Source organism: Callorhinus ursinus, unplaced genomic scaffold (assembly GCF_003265705.2).
Source record: "Callorhinus ursinus isolate GAN/ISIS: 27379988/994484 unplaced genomic scaffold, GSC_fseal_2.0 scaffold99, whole genome shotgun sequence".
NCBI classification, from domain to species: Eukaryota; Metazoa; Chordata; class Mammalia; order Carnivora; family Otariidae; genus Callorhinus; species Callorhinus ursinus.
In genome coordinates this window covers 1,455,227-1,475,227 of record NW_027397161.1, presented here as the reverse complement: position 1 = coordinate 1,475,227, position 20,001 = coordinate 1,455,227, and the positions used below count along the sequence as shown (strand labels likewise).

General features: G+C 47.3%; 2 protein-coding genes and 1 long non-coding RNA gene across 5 annotated transcripts in view; 1 reads left to right on the top strand and 2 right to left on the bottom strand.

Moving 5' to 3' along the window:
• Nucleotides 1-979, bottom strand: part of DYNC2I1 (dynein 2 intermediate chain 1) — a 60,052-nt gene extending 59,073 nt beyond the window's left edge. For both annotated transcript variants that reach the window (XM_073888923.1, XM_025859120.2), the window contains exon 1: nt 663-979. In XM_073888923.1, coding sequence (XP_073745024.1) covers nt 663-965 — 303 coding nt within the window. In that variant the 5' untranslated portion in view covers nt 966-979. The remainder of the gene's footprint in view (nt 1-662) is intronic.
• Nucleotides 980-8,790: 7,811 nt separating this feature from the next.
• Nucleotides 8,791-9,963, bottom strand: LOC112813896 (uncharacterized). Its single transcript, XR_003205618.2, has 2 exons — nt 9,649-9,963; nt 8,791-9,268 (listed from the first exon to the last, which is right to left on the bottom strand). It is a non-coding gene; the product is annotated as an uncharacterized lncRNA (long non-coding RNA).
• A 346-nt stretch (nt 9,964-10,309) lies between these two features.
• ESYT2 (extended synaptotagmin 2) overlaps nt 10,310-20,001 on the top strand; it is an 85,561-nt gene continuing 75,869 nt past the window's right edge. The window contains exon 1 of one of the 2 annotated variants that reach the window (XM_025859113.2): nt 10,310-10,695. In XM_025859113.2, the coding sequence (XP_025714898.1) occupies nt 10,384-10,695 (312 nt within the window). In that variant the 5' untranslated portion in view covers nt 10,310-10,383. The remainder of the gene's footprint in view (nt 10,696-20,001) is intronic. The other variant, XM_025859114.2, reaches the window with a different exon arrangement.

Genomic DNA, 20,001 nt, shown 5'->3' with positions numbered 1-20,001 from the left:
ACACACAATCCGCGGACTCTGGCAAGGGTTTCGTAAGTAGGTTTTATTAAACGGATAAGACGGCTGATTGATAAGTAAGACATGGTAAGTGCTAAGGTTATAGGGAAAAGGCACTGGCCTCGCCCGAGGGAAGGGGAACACAAGCCCGCCCGCCGCGGGCCACCGCCCTGGGGCCGACCCTCCGCGCCGCGGCCCCGCGGACCACGACGCGGCCCCGCGGCCGACTCCCACCCCGCCCAGCGCGCGACACGACCACGGCGGGCAGGGGGCCGGGACGCCGGCAACCGCGCTCCCGGGCCCAAGGGCGACCGCCGCGCCGGCCCCGCGGGCCGCTCGCTCGCACTCACCTTCCCGGGCTCCATCGCGACGCGCGGGCCCGCGTCCCCGGCTCCTAGCAACGGGCCGGCGCGAGCCGCTGAGCGCCCAACGACCGCTGTCCCGCCATGCCGTGCGGCTGCCCCCGGCGCGTCCGGCCTCTCCCCGCTCCTAGCAACTGGCAGGCATGAGCAGAAGAGCGCCGAGCCACCGCTGTCCCAGAATACCCCGCGGCCGTCCCCAGCGCGCCTGCGCACCCCTGGCTCCTAGCAACCCACAGGCAGAAGCAACAGAGGGCCGAGCCATTGCTGGCCCGGGTAACCAATCCCCCAATACCCACAACGCACCACCGTCACCGTCCCCCCCACTCGGTGGGGCGGAAAGGGACGCAGCGCGGTCCTGGTCTCCAGCCCGGTCGGCGTTCGATTGGGTGGGGGCGCGGGCCTCGGTGCGGGAACTAAGCTGGGCTGGCCCTCCGGCCTGGCTGGGAGGACCGGAGCTGCGAGCGTCACCGGACATCTGGAGCTACGACGAGGAAACTGAGGCATGCCGCTGAGCTGACTGCTGCTTAAGCGGCGAAACTCCAATTCCTGGGTGCCTGGTACCGCCAGGTACTTGGAGGGCGTCGTACTCAGGTCCCGAGGCAGCATCAGGAAGCCATCTTACGCCCCGCCTCTTCGAGGCAAGAACATTAAGCACCCCAAAACTCGACTTAGCAAAGAGACAGTGGATTAGAAGAGCTTTCACCTGTATATGGCTTTGCACCTTAGAATTCCTTTTCCCATATATGTCACTGGATAATACACACCCTGTAAGATACTGGGAATCAAAGTATTTGAAAATGTAATTGTTGAAAGACTGATTTTTTTATATGAGACAAGAGACAAGAGTACTGAAACATTAAGACAGATATTCTGCATCTCAGATTTATTTTATCAGAATTATTTTATTTGAAGCTTAATATAAAAGTCCATATTAAATATGCAAGACTGAAGAGGGGTGGTCCTATTCCAGTAATGCACGTTATAACTGATGTTTAGCTATGTTTCCACAAACTGTTTTGCATTTGTTTAGTATGCAAATGTTACTAAGAAAAGATTCCCCTTAATATTTCATGCACACAAAAAGAGAGCAGACTCTCAAATCATGTGTTAAGGAGTACATCTGTGAGCATGTTATTAATAGCCTGTGCTTTTCATAGCATGTTTTCCTGGAGATACAAAATTTATTTTGCAGATGTTGTGTTTTTGAATCACACACTATTATGAACCAGTTTACAGTTTTATGGATCTGTCTACTTTGTTCCAGACAAAGGCCATTTACCTAGCTTCTTGCCTTAGAGAAATTAATAGCAGATCCAAAAAGCCTTTTATATTTAATTGTACTCTGGTCCTGGGCATATCACTACTATCTTTCATTCTCACTCATTAACCCTTTAGGAAGAACATAACAGAAAAGGAAGGTAGGAAAGGCAGTTTCAGTGAGAGCTGTGATATATTGAGGAATTGCTCCAAGTGAGGCACCAAACTCAAACTTTCCATTGGGCCATTCACTCAATTCTTGTGGCATCCCTGTGAGGTGGACCTGTTACTGTTTTTCAGATGAGGACACTGAAGGCCAGAGAGGTTAATTCACTTGCCTAAACTCACAAAACCAGGCTGATGGATGGTCTGATGCCAGAGTCCATGCTTTTAAGCACTATGTCACTCTTTGTCAACCAAGAAAACAGCTGATTCTGGAAAAGCTTCAAACTCTGTTGAATATGAGGAGAAAGTCATGCATACCGCGTTACTGACTTGGGTCTCAAGTGCCACCAGACTCCTTTCAACATAATCATGTGTTGACTCTGCTTCTCATTTCCACTGCCATCCTTCATCAGCAAACAGCATGACTTCGAGCTCCCCACATGCACCATAGTCACAGGCTTGGTGAATGCTGTCTCCTCGTGCTCACTATTTCCAGCACAACTGCTGAATAAATGGCTATGGAGGAAGCTAAAACAGCCTTTCTCTCCTCGGACTTCCTAAAACAACCATTTTCTAAATAACTCCTTTGATGAGCAGTTCCATTTTGTCTTGTAATATTTCTTTTATTGTGTTCATTCATATAGTAGTTGCCTTCCTAAGTTCATTTGATGACCTGGGAAGTGACAGAGGGCTAGAGATAGAAAGCTACATTAACACTCTCTGGACCTCTAGTAGCTCATGACTGCTAGGACAGAGAAACAGGCAAACAGCTGCTAAATAACATGAACCTGTGAGAGCGGTGAGTGAGGAGGTGACAGACGGCTGTCTGGAAGAAAGAACTGAGGTTGGGAAGGACACATAATTTCGCAGACGAGAGGCTGGGAAAGAACATCTTGAGTCCAAGCCCTGAGAGGAGGCTTTGGAGGGTTCCAGGAAATATGATTGTCCCTGGAACTGTGCTGTAGAAGAAAGCATATAGAACTATAATCCAAGCCACATAGATCATTATAAATTACGTAGTAGCCACACTTTAAAAAGTACAAAGAAACAGATGAAATCAAATTTAATAATGTATTTAGTGGGGCGCCTGGGTGGTTCGGTTGTTGGGCGTCTGCCTTTGGCTCGGGTCATGATCCCGGGGTCCTGGGATCGAGCCCCGCATCGGGCTCCCTGTTTGGCGAGAGGCCTGCTTCTCCCTCTCCCACTCCCCCGCTTGTGTTCCCTCTCTCGCTGGGTCTCTCTCTGTCAAATAAATAAATAAGGTCTTTAAAAAAAATAATAATGTATTTAGCCACATACATATTATCATTTTATCATATAATGTATATTTAAAATGTTGCGTTATTTTACATTTTTCTTACACTGTCTTCAAAATCCAGTGTGTGTTTTATATTTACAGCACACCTCAGTTCAGACTGGCCACATTTCACGTGCTCAAAGCCCCATGTGGCAAGTGGCCTCTGTGTGGAGCCAAGCAGGTGTCCAGCACAGAGTATGTGAGTGGAGGTGGCAGGGGGCACATGGAGTGGCATGAGATGGTCAGAGAGGAGGCTGGAAAGGGGGGCACGGCCAGTCAGTGAAGGACCTCGAAATGGCATGATGCAAAGATTTAAAGCATTGTTGGGCAATGCTAAGCCGTTAAAATGGGAAGAGAATACTGTTTGCAGACTGAAGGACAGGTAGGTTGGAGACAAATGGGAGCCAACAGTGGGGGCTTCATGGGGCTTTGCAGCCATTGTGCAGCCTATTCCTCTGCCCCTTCCCCAAGCTAGCTTTGCTCTAGACCCCCGGAGACTTAGCTGCAACACGTCTGCACAGACCCTCCCCTGCTCACATCATTTGGTCCCACTGGTTTGTTAAAGTTCTCCTATGTCCTCTTTTCTAGAATTTAAACATGTCTGTCCATCTCCCTCACTGGACTGTAAACCAGCTTATAATTCCAGGTTATGATAAAAACAGAACCTTTTTTCACAGTAATAAGCAAATCTGTCACAAAAGTCAAGAACTTTCCTTTCCCAGCCTCTTTGGTTTCCGAGATCAGGTAAATTGGTGTCCCTCTAATGCCTGTGTACATGGATATGATAGAAAACCTACCTGTAGGTTTAACGAACTAACGTGCTAGTGAGAAGTCAGATCAGCCTCTCACTGGCTGTATGAACGTAGGAAGTTTGTTTTACTACCTTGTGCTTCAGTTAGCTCTTCAGTAAAATGGGAATTATAAGGTACCTATTCTGTAGAGCAGTCATGAGGATTACATGAGTAATTATGTGAAGTACCCAGAACAGCGCCTATCGCAAACTAAGCACACAGTAAGTTATTAACAAGTTTATTACTGTTATTATAGATTAGCACCTAAGTTATAAATATCTAGGACAGATGAAAATAGGTGGGATACCAAAATTAGAGCCTGCCTTTATCAATTTATAAATTATCTGCTACTGTATGAAACCATAATTGGAGCACTTCCATCAGTGAGGAGATTGTGGTAGGCAGAACTCTGGCCCTGATAGTCCTGCCCCTGGTACCCACTCTCTTGTTGAACACTCTCTCCTTGAGTGTGAGCAAAACCTGTGAATGTGATGGGATCCACTCCCGTGGTCAGGTTACTGAGGAGTTGACTAAATTGATCAAAAGGGGGGCGCCTGGGTGGCTCAGTTGGTTAAGCGACTGCCTTCGGCTCAGGTCATGATCCTGGGGTCCCGGGATCGAGTCCCGCATCGGGCTCCCTGCTCAGCAGGGAGTCTGCTTCTCCCTCTGACCCTCTTCCCTCTTGTGCTCTCTATCTCTCATTCTCTCTCTCTCAAATAAATAAATAAAATCTTTAAAAAAAATAAAAAAAATAAATTGGTCAAAAGGGAGATAATCCTGGTTGGCCCTGACTTTCCAAGGAAGGTGATACATCTGAGAGAAAATCCTGTCCTGGAAGAAGATGAAGCAAACTGCCATGCCAGGAGGAGATGAAGGAGGAGGCACATGGAAGGAACAGAGGGTGACCCCGGGCTGTCAGCCAGCAGAAATTAGGGACTTAAGCCCTAGAGCTGCAGTGAACTGAATTCTGCCAACACCCTGAATGAACTTGGGAGGGGATCTCAGATGAAGGTCTCCAGAGGAGACCACAGCTCAGGCAACAAGCCAACACTTGGTTTCACCTAATGAGACCTGAGCAGAGGACTTAATGAAGCCATGCAAATATCATCTTCAATAACGATAAAAACTGGAATGGGGCTTGTGACTTTGATAGATGGCTTCAGTTGGGTGCTCTAACATGTACCACCTAATGCAGACTCCCCTCCCCAAGAACATCAGGGCTCCCCCTCACATGCACAGAGCTGCCTCTGGGGCTCCTGAGGGCTGAGCTGTATTCAGCAGATAAGTGTAGTCATGGAGACAAGCATAAGGTATAGACAGGATTAACTTGAGGAAGGAAATATCACAAAAGGCTTCGCAGAAATGGAGATATACAAATTGCTTTTGAAAGATGAATAGGAGGGGCGCCTGGGTGGCTCAGTCGCTAAGCATCTGCCTTCGGCTCGGGTCATGATCCCAGGGTCCTGGGATCCAGCCCCGCATCCAGCCCCGCATCGGGCTCCCCGCTCGGCGGGAAGCCTGCTTCTCCCTCTCCCACTCCCCCTGCTTGTGTTCCCTCTCTCGCTGTGTCTCTCTCTGTCAAAAAAATAAATAATCTTTAAAAAAAAAAAGATGAATAGGAGTTTTACATAAGGATAGAGGGAGAAGGGTAGTCCAGACACAGAGAAGACCCGGTGCAAGGGCACAGACAGGTAACAGTAGGGTTTGGGAGGGATGAGCAGCAGAGCAGACCCTAGATGGGGAGGTGAGGCGGGAGGTAGGATCAAATGTGGACAAGCTCTGTATGTCATGCAGAGGAGCTGTAAGTTCACATTAGAAGCAAAGGATATATAAACAGGGAAGAGATTCAATCAAATCTGCATTTTGAATTCGCCATTTGATAGAAATATGGACTTTTAAAAATGACTTTTGGGGCACCTGGGTGGCTCAGTTGGTTGGGCGACTGCCTTCGGCTCGGGTCATGATCCTGGAGTCCCGGGATCGAGTCCCACATCGGGCTCCCTGCTCGGCGGGGAGCCTGCTTCTCCCTCTGACCCTCCCTCCTCTCATGTGCTCTCTCTCTCTCTCTCATTCTCTCTCTCAAATAAATAAATAAATAAATAAATAATCTTTTAAAAAAATGACTTTTGGATTAATTTCAAACTTAGAGAAAATATGGAAGTACAAAGCACCCCGTCTCCATTGCCCAGATTCCCACCATGAACCTCCCAGCACGTTTGCTCCTCTTGTCTGTCATCCAGCATTCATCTGTCTACACATACACTTACCCATTATCGTTAGACTTGTTCTGAGTCATTTGACAAAGAACTTCAGATAGGATTACTCATCAATCCAAAATACTCCAGTGTTTGTCTTCCCAAAACAAGGACAGACTCTGCTCCACAGCCTCCCAGTCAGGAAGTCAACATGGTTACAGGTCTGCTGTCCGATCCAAAGACCCCCTTGTTCCACCGACTATCCCAAAAACACTTCTTTTCCCTCACAGCCCAGATCCCACGAGGAACACACGTCGCATGTAGTTGTGTCTCTTCAATCTCTTGTGATCTGGAATTTTAATTCCTCAGTAAGAACAGAGGGGACCCTAACCTGCAGCAGCCCCCTGAGTCCCTAGGCCATACTCGAGTCAGGCTTTCGCAAGCTCTCTGGCAAAATGCCCCAGGAAGGCTGCTGTACTCCTCTTTCCCTTTGTAATTGATAAGTATCTGGTAGAAAGTTTCCAGTATTATTCCTCATCAAACTTCCACCTACTGCCCTTAGCCTTCATTGATAACTTGCTCTTGCACTACTGTGACGGCTAACTGGTGATTTTCCATTTCTGTGACTCCATTGATTTATTTTCTGTGCATTCCTCACTCGCTCATGCATCTACATCAGAATGGACTCATGGGTTCCTATTTTACTCCCTGGCTTGTAATCTGCCAATGTCATCCTTGATTTTGCTGCTCAGATAGTCCCAGATTTAATCAGCAAGAGCCCTTCAAGTTGCCTCCCATGTCCTTTGACAGCACATGATTCTTTGAGCATTTTCTTACCTCCTGGCACAACAGAATATTCCAGGCTCATCTTGTACTTTCACTGCTCCAGCCCTGAAGTCAACTATTTCTCCAGAGATCTCTGGTTCCTTGTATTGGAAGATGGTATCTAGACGCCAAGATCTGGGAGTTACTTGTGCTTACTGGTATAGGGGTACCATTGTTTCTGGACACTCTCAGCAGAGAGAAATAGAAAATATGTAAGATAACACATAGACACACTAATACAGACAATAACTATTTTGGGGTCTCTGTACATATATATCAAAACACATGAGTTCATACCTCCTCCAAGTCCAGTCCAACACATGAGGGTTCTTTCTGGACTCTCCCTTTCCATGCTTGTAATATCTTCTCCAACAGCAAGAAACCTGGCTTTCATTATATCCTCAGTGTATGTGTTTATTTGCTGATAGACTGGGCTGAGGAGTCTGCCTGACACCTCAGGTAGGCCTTTCACCGCCTCCTCCATGGTGGGGGGGTGGGGGGGAGAATGATCTCTGTGGAACTCTTAAAGGGAGGGACTAAAGAGCTCCCAGTCAAGTAAGAGATTTCTGTCATGATCTGAGCAAGAAAGGGCCAAGTCTTTTCTGATTCTTTTGGTTGCATAGCACAGAAACCCACTCAGGTGGCTCAGATAAAGAATATGGTTGTGTCACCAAAGGAGCATCTTAGAAAAGGTCGGAGTCTTGGTGAGTTTGGGCAGAGTCCTGGTTAGTAGGATGAAAGGAAGAGAGGCAAAGTGTGATCCCACGGTCTGCAACGAAACCTGTGTAGAGCTGATAGGGAAGGGGATGCAACAGGAGGGGTAGAAGAGCTGGACCGGATAGTGATAAGGCCCAGGCTTAGGCGAGAGGAGACGTGAAGCAAAGCAGAAAACATTCAACTGAAACAGACGGCAGCTCTTTTCTCTGAAACTTTATAGTTTTTTACTAGATCACTCACAATGATGTTCTTCTTTCCTCTGAAAGCAGTGCCTTTCATTGAATAAATGCCGGCACAGAAGGTAAGGAAGGAGGTAACATGAAGAGCTTGCAGGAGACTGAGGGGTTTAAAAAAACACTAGCAAAAACCTAAGAGCCAAGCTGGGCCTGTTATTAGGCTCTGTACAGCGTGAGATGAGTTCTGCCTTGCTGGTATGCTTAAGTGCAGGGAAGTGGCCAGAAGTTCCAGGGGTCACGAAGGCAGCCGAGACTGGGAGGCTGATTGGTGTGCAACATGGACACTTCTCTTCAGTGTACTTTATTTACATCGCTAGGCTGCTCAGGTCAAACACTCTACTGCAGATGTGCAAGATTTTTTACGTGGCTGGTGTCCACTCAGATCTTTATAGAACGTGATTCTCCGGCTCTTTAGAGGAAAAACCACAGAACAGAAAGGCTCATGCCCCTTCCTGTGTTAACAAGGTAATTGTCTTGAGTTTGTTACTTAGTCTTAAGACTTGCCATTAGAACATTTAGCTGTTGCGGAGGAAAAGGTTTGAGACTTGCCATTTAATATATTTACAACTTAATGTAATATGGTGAAGAGCAAGAAAAGAGGGGGCGCCTGGGTGGCTCAGTGGTTAAGCGTCTGCCTTCTGCTCGGGTCATGATCCCGGGGTCCTGGGATCGAGCCCCGCATCGGGCTCCTTGCTCAGCGGGAAGCCTGCTTCTCCCCCCCCCCACCTCCGGTTGTGTTCCCTCTCTGTCTCTGTCAAATAAAATCTTAAAAAAAAAAAAAAGAGCAAGAAAAAGAAAACCTCTTCCCTTGCTTGAGGTTTAGTGTCCTTGCCCAAAGTTGAGCGTTCTAGACCCTAGAGCGATGTCTCTGACATGAGATATATTTCTCTACCTCCACGGCCACACACACATATATGCATAATCACGTACAGACCTGAACACAAGGGAGGAAGGGAGGTACTGTTTATTCATTCAGGGGCTAGCCTGGAGATACGACGGTAAACCACACGGTTGTTGCCCTCACGGAACTTAAAGCCTAGTTGGACCGTTCATAAGACGTTGGCAATGCCATCAGTGCATGCCAACGCCTCCCCCACCCAAAAAGCTCCCGCTAGCATCCAGTCCTTGCTCATCTGTTTTGCTAACAGCGCCGTGATGGCAGCTGGGTCTGCAGCTGGCAGGCGTCTTCACCTCACCGGCTTTTACTCTGCACGGCAGTCTGCGGAGTGTCACCGTTCTGTCCCGAAGACGCCAGGCTTTGTCCCTGCAGCTGTCACCGCCACTGAGTTGTTACTCCAGGACCCCTGCGACACGGCAGGGAAGCACTCGGTGACACGAGGGGCACGCGCCAAGCGAGAGCTTAAGAACAGAGCGCGCGGAGTCCCCGGCCTTCCCGAAGACGATCGAGGCGCCCGGGAACGAGGCCCTGCAGAGTAAGAAGGGGAAACCAGCTCCACTGTGACACACCGGGCTCAAGCGCCCTTGGAAGCTCAACTGGGACTTGCCCCGACTGAGCTTACGGGGAAACGAGGTGGTCACGGGGCGTGACGTCCTCCCAGAAGCCGCTCGCAAGCAGGGAGGCGGCCGGCACGAACAGCTTCCAAAGCAGCTGCGTCGCACCCCTCGGAGGCGCCCCCCGCTCCGCACGCGGGAAGCCGGCCGGCCGCCTGTCTCCGCGCCCGGGGACCGCCGGGCGACTCCAGACAGAAAGCGTCCTGCGCTGCGGCCGGACCGGCACCCCCAGGACTGCGACTCGTTCGCGAGCACTCAGGACTGCGTCCGGTTTCCTAACATCTCGGAGCTTACCGAACAGGAAGTGCCTGAAAGTGGGCAACTGGAACACCCACGCTGCAACGGGCACTTCCCGTCCCACACGGGCCTCCCGGGAAGCACGCCCCCGCCCCCGGCAGGCCGCGGCCGCGCGCGAGCCGGAGCCGGAGCCGGAGCCGGAGCCCGCCGCGCGCGGTGACGTCACCCGCCCCTGCGGAAGCGTAGGGCAGTCAGGCCCGCTCACGCAGCGAAGGTACGCGCTCTAGACGCAGGGCCGCGCCCCGCCCCGCCTTCCCCACGTGACGACGCGCCGCGCCGCCTTGGCGGCGCCGCGCACGCGCTCTTTCATGTCGGCCCCACCCACGCCCGCCCCCGACGGCGCCGCCTGCCCCGGCGATGAGGTAGCGGTCCGGCCCCGCCCGCCCGCCCGCCCACCCGCCCACCGTGACTACGTGGCTCGGGTCCAGGGCCGCGCCGGGCCGCCGGAGTGGCGCCCCACCCCGCGCGGTGACGTTCACGCCGATCCCGCGCTTACTCCCGCCTCCAGAGGTGTTCGCGCGATGGCGTCACCCAACAGCCCCCGCCCACCCCCCCCGTCGCGAACCAGGCCCAGGGCCGCGCCCGGCCTCCGCCCCGCCCACCCTGCGTGCTGACGCCGCACGGCGCCCGCGACCAAGCGCGGGCGGGCCCTAGCGCCGGCGCGGTCCCCTCAGAGGGGCGCTGTGCGCGGGCTGGGCGCTCGCGGCCGGGTGCGGACGCGAACGCTGCGCGATGAGCGGCGCGGAGGACCGTGGCCCCGCGGCCGGCGCTGCCCCCGCCGAGCCCCCGGGCGCGGTGCTGAGCGTGGATGTAGCGGGGCTGCTGGCGCAGCTGGCGCGCAGCTTCGCGCTGCTGCTGCCGGTGTACGCCCTCGGCTACCTGGGCCTGAGCTTCAGCTGGGTGCTGCTGGCGCTCGGGCTGCTCGTGTGGTGCCGGAGGAGCCGCGGCCTCAAGGCGACCCGCCTGTGTCGCGCGCTGGCGCTGCTGGAGGACGAGGAGCGCGCCGTGCGCCTGGGGGTGCGCGCCTGCGACCTGCCGGCCTGGGTGAGTGCGGGTCCCCGCCCGCGCCGGGGGCCGCCCCGCCGTCGGTTCCCGCGGGCCCCGCGCTCCCCGCCCCTCACCTGTCAGGTGTCCCCCACGCCCGCCGCGGGAACGGCGCCTGCCCTGCCCCCGCCGCAGGCCCGCGCGGAACCGCACGGCTGGGAGGCGCGCTGCGGCCTCGGCCCCGCAGCCCGGGCCGGGGCTTTTCCTCTGGGCGCGCTGGCCGGGACTCGCGCCCCTGGAATGTGCCCTGGGAGGCGGCGGCGGGCTCTGCTCGCAGCGCCAGAGCCGCCCGCTGCCGCCGGCCCGGTGCCGCCGGCCCTGCCCGGGCCTGGAGGCCGTCGGCGCTCGCTCGGCTTCCCGGGGAAGGGGGCGGGCGGGCTTTCCCTCTGACAGCCGGTGGGGGGAGAAGTTAGAGCCGCGTCCTCCGCAGGCGCGGTCATGCCTGCGCGGCGTGTGCAACTGAGCAGGGAGGCTCCCCCGGAAGGCCCGAAGGCAACGTCCGTATGGGGTGAACGCGGGTGCGGGGTGGATTCGGGAGGAGAGGGTCGGAACTTCTTTAGAAGAGTTGCGCGGACAGCAGGAGTCGTGATACCGATTACGTTGCTTTTAGCCCGGGCAGTTGTCTGCACCGCTTACTGCTGCAGCGAGGAAATGAGCGCAGTCGGTTTCCTCCTCTTTTTCTGCTCAGTCCCTAACTCTTTCTTAACCAGGAGTTGCTGTCACAGCTTCAGATTACAGGAAGTGTGCTCATTTTTAGATAAATGATGTTCCCGTTGGGCTTGCTGTAAACGTGGTGTGAAAATGGCCAGCCAGCGGGCTTCCCCAGGGTCATCTTCTCTTAGAGGAGGAAAGGGCTTGGAGAGCGATCGCAGTTTCCAGTCGTCAGACGCTTGTGAAGTCAGGCGTGGGGTGTAGGACACAGGAGGCAGACAAACGGGTTGGGACGCGGGGGTACCCAAGGCCAACAGGAACCTGATGGTACCACCTTGCGATGGCAAAGACCCGTGTTACTCTCGTAATGAAACCAGTGAATCACTCCGTCTAGAAGTGTGCGTACAACAGTAGGAGCGGACTTGTAGAGGAAGAGTTAGGGTTTCTGTATCAGTAGTACTTGGACTTTTATTCTACAGACTGGTTTTGGGAGTTCTGAACTTTGGGGTGGTATCTTGCTGTGAATAAGGTAGATTTGTACCTGTTTTCACGATGTGTCATTGACAGCTATGATTCGTCGCAGGGTGGAAGCATAGGAAAACATGAACCAGTGTGGTAGTCACTTCCTAACCCCGCTTGTGGATATGTTCCTGACAGTTATTAATAACAATTTATGCTGCGTATGGAAAACGAGATAATATTACTACGTTGAGAAAAAATATATATCGTTTTGAATTAAGGCTACTACGACATGAAAAATGGTTCTCACTTAACCATGTGATAGTTCTATCAGAACTTGGTCCTGTAGCTTTTATATAAGCCATATTATTATCCATTCTTCACTCTTTTTTCCCCATAAACAGGGAAAAGGCCTGACAGGTTTGGGTTGCTGGATTAAGGACTGGCCTTTCGTCGTACCAATGTCTCTCTACCCCGTGTTAATTGGGCCCTGTAAAATTAGACCGTGGGTGAAGGAATATTCTTGAGTTTTTATAGAAATGAACAAGGACAATTTTCCACTGCTATTTTTATTTATTTGAAATATTAGAAGTTGGTATGGTGAAGTCTGCCGCTTTCCTGTCTTTGCGACTGCCAATAAATGCTGATTCTGTGGCTGCAAGTAAGTAGAGACCCAAATCTGTCACATACAGCACTTCATAACTGTTTTGACAGCTGGTCTTTTATTACTCTCATAGTTTGATGATTAAGATTTGAAGCAGTCAGCTTCCTTATGAGGCTGTTCTGTATTCGTATGTACAAGCTTTTCTTCAGGGAGAGTGTTCTTCCCATAGTTCTTCTGGGAAGTCCAGAAGATTTTATCTCTAGCCAAAATTGAGTATGTATAGGTGGAGAACCAAATGAACAAGAGAGAAGAATACACTTCGGTCTCATGTGAAGGAAGGGCAAATATTTGTTTTTAATTCTTAGCGTTAATCATTGAGTTACACTTTAAAACTTGGTGTAGACTTGTAACAAAGTAGTTCGTGTAGCTAAATCAGGAACCACGGTTTAGTTATTTTAAACTGTGGTTGCAACTTTAGCGCTTAGATCCTAGAGGGATTATATGCTTTGAGATGTTCAGAGACCTCCTCAGGGATGTGAAGGGGATGTGGATGCTGCTTTGGTTTTTTATATACCAGCGCTGCTGCTGCTGCTGCTGCTCTAATTCAAAGAGGAAGAGGACCGTAAACGTTGCATTGCTGAGTTACACAGTCTAAATGCTTCGTCATAAAGCATCATGTCTTTTAGTTTAAGTGGATTTAGAGTTAGGATATATGCATTCATCAACTTGTATACTCTGGTTTTAATAATACTTCTGTTTTAGATTAACGTTTGTCTCACTTCACATATCAAGACAAGGGAGTATAGAGCTAGGACTGAACTATAAGTAAACATATGAATTAGAAATATATTAAAATAATGTTACAGTAAATATAATTTATATAATATAGCTTTTGATCCTGCGAAGAACCAATTATGAAAAACTGACTAGTAATGCAGTGTTCTTGTTAGGCCTAGTGAATCTTACATCTTTTCTGTAGGTGTTCATGATCTCTACATTGGTCACAACATTTAACTTAGAATAATATCACAGACATTGTGAATATGCTAAAAACCATTGAATTGTACATTTTAAATGAGCAAACTGTATGGTATGCGCATTAAATCTCAATGGTGCTATTTAAAAGTATTATGGACATTGAATTTCTTTTAAAAATAAATGAAAAGGGTAGTTACAATACATAGGAAACCTAACATATGTCCTTGCTTATGGAATTCCAGCTAAAACTGTTAAAACTTTTAATTTTATTAAGCTTTTTAATTCTAGTATAGTTAATACACAGTGTTATATTATTCAGTGTACAACATAGTATAATACTGCTACAACTTTTAAAAATTATTGTTCCAGCTTAAATTTTAAGGTATTTACGTTTTAGGGAATATTTAATGAAAAGTGTGGGCTTATGAATGAAAACTAGCAAGGTAAATATTTTTACCTTAATCCTAATGTTACTGTAAACATTGATAACATAATGGCTAGCCGGATTCTAATAAATGAGAGAGAAATCACGCTTCAAAGATACAAACAGCTTACATGTGTATTTTTCTGTGAGTTATTAGAAACTCTTTCCTTTGATTCAAGGTATTGACACATATTTATGTATGTTTAAGAAATTTAGGGTATATATTGGTTTGTTTTATATTAGATTCATTTTATCATAGCATGATTTTTGAATGTATTGTTGTGGTCTTTTTTAATGTTTTTTCTAATCTTAAATTCAGTTAACATATAGTATATCATTAGTTTCAGATTCTTAGGGTCTTTTGCATTTTATTATGTTTTGTTAAGTCATCTGTTTTGGTTTCCATGACACAGTGCTGCCTCGGATGAAATTTCTTTCTCAGAATTTAAAGATCTGAGGAGCTACTATATGCAGAAGTAGAAGAGGTCATCCTGCCTTCATGTGTGTGCCATCTTTCAGGTAGATATAAGGCAGGATGTGATGCCCCCGTGCCATGGTGGTCAGAACAGAGGATGGGAGGTGGTTAGTGGAGAGGGGGTGCGTGTAGACACGTTTATGGACTTGAAGAATAGAAGGACATGGCATTATACTCTATGGGGACAGTAGGGTAAACATGCAGGAGCAGGAAGTCAGGCATATCCCGTGGTGGGACCATCACGGCGCACCTGGACTGTCTCCATCAGAGGGGAGCTGTATGGAAGGTGATGAACTGAGTCTCGGGGGTGAGGAGTAGATGTGCTCCATCCAGCTAGGGCCCGAGTTCTCAGGGCCGCTCTCCCAATTCACAGGGACCCTGTACTGAGCATAAGTATAAATACTGCTCTTAAGACTCACAGTGTTTCGGCATGGGAGGGAGGGGAGAGAGTGATGGATTCAGAATTAAACTTCTGAAATCAGAAAGTGGAAGCGCCTGTGCAGTGGAGTAGAGTTCTTCCTTCAGCTGCCAGAAAAACAAGCCGATTATTGCTGGATTGTTGCTTTGTACGTGGAGGTGGCTGGAAGTACCCGCCCACCTTCCCTCAGATAGGCCATTCTCTTTCACTCCTAATAATCCTTTTGTGCTTAAATACTGAGTCACCTTGTGTTCTTCTGCAGTTGGGGGGGCACGGTTCTTACATAAATAGCATCAGTGGTTTCTTCTGTGGGGAGCCATCTTTCCATTAAACACTTTATTTCAGAGTTTTCTTGCGATCTTTCTCTGTGTCACTGACTTCTCTTCATGTATTTTTCTTAACTGTCACGAAAGTCCCTACTTTTTTTTTTTTAAGGAAATCATTTATTTTTTGAATTTTTCCTAGAGTAGATCACATTTTAAGAAAGTAGCTCGACTTACCTGTAGGGATTAGAAATGAGCCTTTATGGATTCTCTATTTACTCAACCCACATTTATTAGCATTTGCTATGTTTCAGGTCTCCTGCTAGGTGCTAGAGATGAAGGTGTATGAGATAAGGCCTTAAAAACTTAAGAATTTACCAGCTGAGTCATTGACTGAGACAGTGGCTCAGTCCTTAAGCGTCTGCCTTCGGCTCAGGTCATGATCCCAGGGTCCTGGGATTGAGCCCTGCATTGGGCTCCCTGCTCCGCGGGAAGCCTGCTTCTCCCTCTCCCACTCCCCCTGCGGTGTTGCGTCTCTTGCTGTCTCTCTGTCAAAAAAAAAAATTCATATTTCCAAACCACCCATAATAGTAGTTGGTGAAAAATTACAACAACTTTGAATGGAATTGTTACTGTGAATTTTATTTGTGATGAACAATACTAAAAATCATTTGTTCAGGAAAATGTGGTTTAGAATTTAAGTTTTCTTGATGCTTAACTATGTATGGAGAAAGGAAAGGCAGACCTTTCTTAGGTCTTTCTGTTGGTGAAGTGGTATGTATATTCATTTTCTTAAAAATTACGCCATTTAGAGCATTTTGTACGTTTGCTAAGGTAACATCTACAGTCTTTAAATCCATGAATTTTAAAACAAAGATTTTATTGATGAGGATTAAAACTTTATTCTAGACTTTGTTGATCTAGGTATGCATAGATGTCCAGTTCTGTGCTCTGCTGTCTTTGCCTGCTTTGTGAAAGGCAGTTTTAGGATTACTCATGGTGAACATCTCCGCGACCCACAGTTCAGCACCTGTCGGATTACAGCAAGGTATGCAGATGAGGAAAGTATCAGTGCAAAATAGCACATCTTGAGTGCACCCATGTGTCGGGAGTGCTCTCCTGGTGCCTACATACAGGAGTTGGTGACAGCCGCACCAGCAGCAGATGTGAAAACACTAACCTGACAGTTCACACTATCCTTTCCTTTTTATTATTTGCAAAATTGTCATTGAAGTTGAATTTGAAGTTCTTTTGTTTACTCACTGAAGTTCCTCTTACCTATTTTTAATGAACACACAGTTGTGTTTTTATTTTCCCAAAAACACATAATCTTTTTAGTATGAGAAGAATGCAACCTTGTTGTAGGACATTTCAAGCTTTGGAGAAGAGTAATGAGGAGAAAGTCACCTGCATCCTGCTAACTAAAAAATGATGACCATTATTAACTTTTTGATGATTTTCTGAATCTTTAATGCGTATGGATATATGTGTATGTGTGTGTATGTGTGTGTGTGTTGTATCCTCCTTCATTGATGCATTACATTGTGGACATATGTCATTATTCAGAAATCTGACTTTGGTTATTGCAATATTACCTATTTTATGGGGCTGCTGTGTTTTATTTAAATGATGTCTGATAGATTTCAAAAACAAGATTGTTAGATATTATGTGGTGAGAAAGATAAAAGTAGAGTTTGAGATATATTTAATATTCTGCTCATTTCAAGTTATGAAAGATTATTTGAGCTATATATCCGATCTGTTCCAGGATACATGAACTGTTTTTGAACTCATGAGAGTAGCATGATAATTTTATAGACAAAAATCTCACTTTGGAGGGCAGTGTTTCTTTTTGTATGGTGTTGATGTTCAAATGCACAGTTGATTCATCCAGATCCCCTCTTACGTAAATAACCTTGAGAAGGAAAGCATTCCCCGCATGAGGAGTCACAACTTGAAGTAGCTTTCCTTCCTCTGCTGTGTTGGGATACTGAAGTTTGTTAACAGGAGGAATGTTTTAAACTGAAGTTGTGGCTTCATGTAGCACAGTGTCCTAGTGGTTACTTGGAGATTGCTGAGCAGACTCGCTGGATCGTCATTGACTTTGTGTTACTAGCCATGTGACCATTTACTGTCATCTGGCAGCCCTAGTTCTCTGAGTGGTGTGTGCCGCGAGCAGATGAGTGGGCTACCCTCCTGGTACCAGTCTCACCGTGATGGCATTGCTGCTTAGGTGCACACTCGAGAAGCAGGCTCTGGACCTGGTACCGGACCTGGTAGCCTGAGTTCCTGTTCAGGTCCAATCCCTTCCTAACTGTGCACTTGGGCAGGTCAGTTACATCCTTTAGACCCTCATTCTCATCATTAGGTAAGCATTGAAATGAACCATGAAATGAACATGGTGTGGTTATGAGGCTGGAATGAGGAAAGGCCAAGGGACATGCTGGGCCTGGGAGGGCAGTGGCAGCCAGTGGTGCCCTTGAGTTAGTGATCTTAGTGGCTCATGCTCCCTTTCAGTTGCCCTGGTGCTGCGGCCAGTTTCCTGCTGCCTGAGTCATTTCTCTTACCCCCCACCTCTCCTCCCCCACGTCAATAAAGGAGGGACGAGGAGACCTGGAGTTTCTCTGTTTCTGTTTCACTGTGGTTTGTTTGTTTTGTTGCTGTTTATCTATCTTAATGCTTTGTTATTGTTCACATTCCAAAGTACTACTTACGATTTCTCTCTTTTCTCTGTATATCCCTAAAATGATAGCCAAGGAACCTATGTTATTAACTCCCACCCTTGCTGCTGCTTCCTTAAATGCTACCCTGAGGACATGGTTAATTTTCCCTGTTCTGCTTGAAGCAGCTGGCCTGATGGCCTAGATAACCATAGTTACATTCCGACAGTATCATGTTGTAAATTTTTTTCATTCTAACGCTCATTCCTCTTGTGAATAAATAAGTGTTGGTCAGTGACTAAAGTGGGGATTTGAAAATCCACTCCTATTTCTGGGTCAGCTGTAACTGTTTAACTTAACCTGTATTATCTGTGGAGTCGTTTCCTTCTGTTTGCATCAAGGGGTGATATGTTTTAGGTTTCCCCCAAAATAAGGTAGAACGGTACAAGAGAAATCCAGTGATGTGGGAAGAGAACATTGTTCAACTTGCTTCATGCTGTAAATATTGCACTGGGGTACAAGTTACGTACTGGTTTCAGTTACAGTGCTCACATTTTGAGATACCAGCATCAAATTGCTACAATTATTGATCTGAGCAATACTCTTATTTTCTATTTTCTTACTAAACTTTGCTTACATATTTGTTAAAGCATTTAGTTAAATCTGCTTTGTCCTGTATTTGTGTGTAGGATTGGAAGTTTGAAACAAGGACTTTCAATATCCATTTTAACGTCTAGCAGAACGCATTTATATACAGTTTACTTGGTAAACCTAGTGAATTTTTGGAACAGTGAACTACCAATTGCTTGTTTTATTAGGATTTCCTCCACCCAGTTTGTGCATTGTTATGTAATGCCCATGTTGCCATTATTGTACGTATTTGAGGTGAATTGTCTACTGGGTTTGTTAATTTATTTCATGCCATAAATATTTAAATGCCTAGCAAGTGAATACATAAGATCTGTTAATACTTTCTAAGTTAATGTCTGAGTACTGGGTTTCTAAAAGCAAAAGCCCAAATGTAATTCAAACCATAAATGACAATATAATTCCTAGTTACTTTTTCACATGCATAAAGATCTTGAAATCTACCCAGTACCTAATACAAAGTGTTGATTTTATGTGGTAGCTTGAGTCAGCTTGTGGTTTTACATTGGTGGAAATAAAAGAGTGAATGTTGCTATGCTTATGAAGTAGTTTAAAGGAATTAACCTGTAGATTGTAATTTCATAGTGAATGGAGCTAGAGGGGAAAGGTTACAGCCGGTCTTTGCTTGCTGCCTGCCCTGGGACCACTGTAACAAAATACTGCAAGCTTGGTGGTTTAAAACAACACAGATTTATTTTTCACAAGTCTGGAAGCCAAATGTCTAAAATCAGTTCCTGTGGGTTGAAACCAAGGGGTCAGCAGGTCTGTGCTCCCTCCGGAGGCCTTTCCCAGCTTTTAGAGCTGCATTTCTGAGCTCCTGGCCCCCTCGCTGTCTTCAAAGCCAGTAGCTGTTCCCATCATCACGTTCCTTTCTGTTTTCTATTTCAAATCTCCATAGGCTCCCTCTCAGAGGGATGCTGTGATTGCATTATGGTCCACCTGGATTATCCAGGGTAATCTTCCAAACTCAAGATTCCTAATTTGTCACGTCTGAAAGTCCTTTTTTGCTATATAAGGCAACATTCACAGGTTCTAGGGATTAGGACATAAATATCTTTTGGGGAGCCATTACTGAGCTGCTCTATGTCTTGAGATACTCGGGAGCCAGGATGGCTAAAAAATGGTAATTATGGCTCAGCCATATTTCATCAGTTCTGAAAGACACTCCCACCCCCACCCCCCACTTCATATCTGTGGACTCAGATTCATTTCACAACCATGTGTCATTGTTAGTTAGTAGTTAGAAGTTCCTTCTTAGTGGCACAGAGAGTAATGGTCTGTTTTAAAATTGATCTCATCTTGTATTCAACACTGTTGCTGTTCCTCTTTCCCTCTGTGGCCCTAGTGCCTGGGAATTATGTGTGGTGTTGAAGAGATGGAATAAAGCAGAAACAAATGGGAGAAAGAGGAGCTGAGCCTTTGGAAGAAGGGCGGCCTACAGGTGGCAGTGTTTTTGCATTGTAGATAAGCACATGGAGATAAGCACATGAAGCAGGGCCTTGCACTGTGTAAATGTAGGAGTTTGGGCTTGATCTAATAGACATTTAGGGAAGCATCAAAACATTTAAAAGAGTGGTGTGTCCCAGCACATACTGGGTGATATGTGAAAGTGTTGAATTACTGTATTGTACTCCTGAAATTAATACAACACTGCAGGTTAACTGATTGGAATTAAAATAAAAACTTTTAAAAATAGTAAAAATAAATAAAAATAAAAAGGCCATAT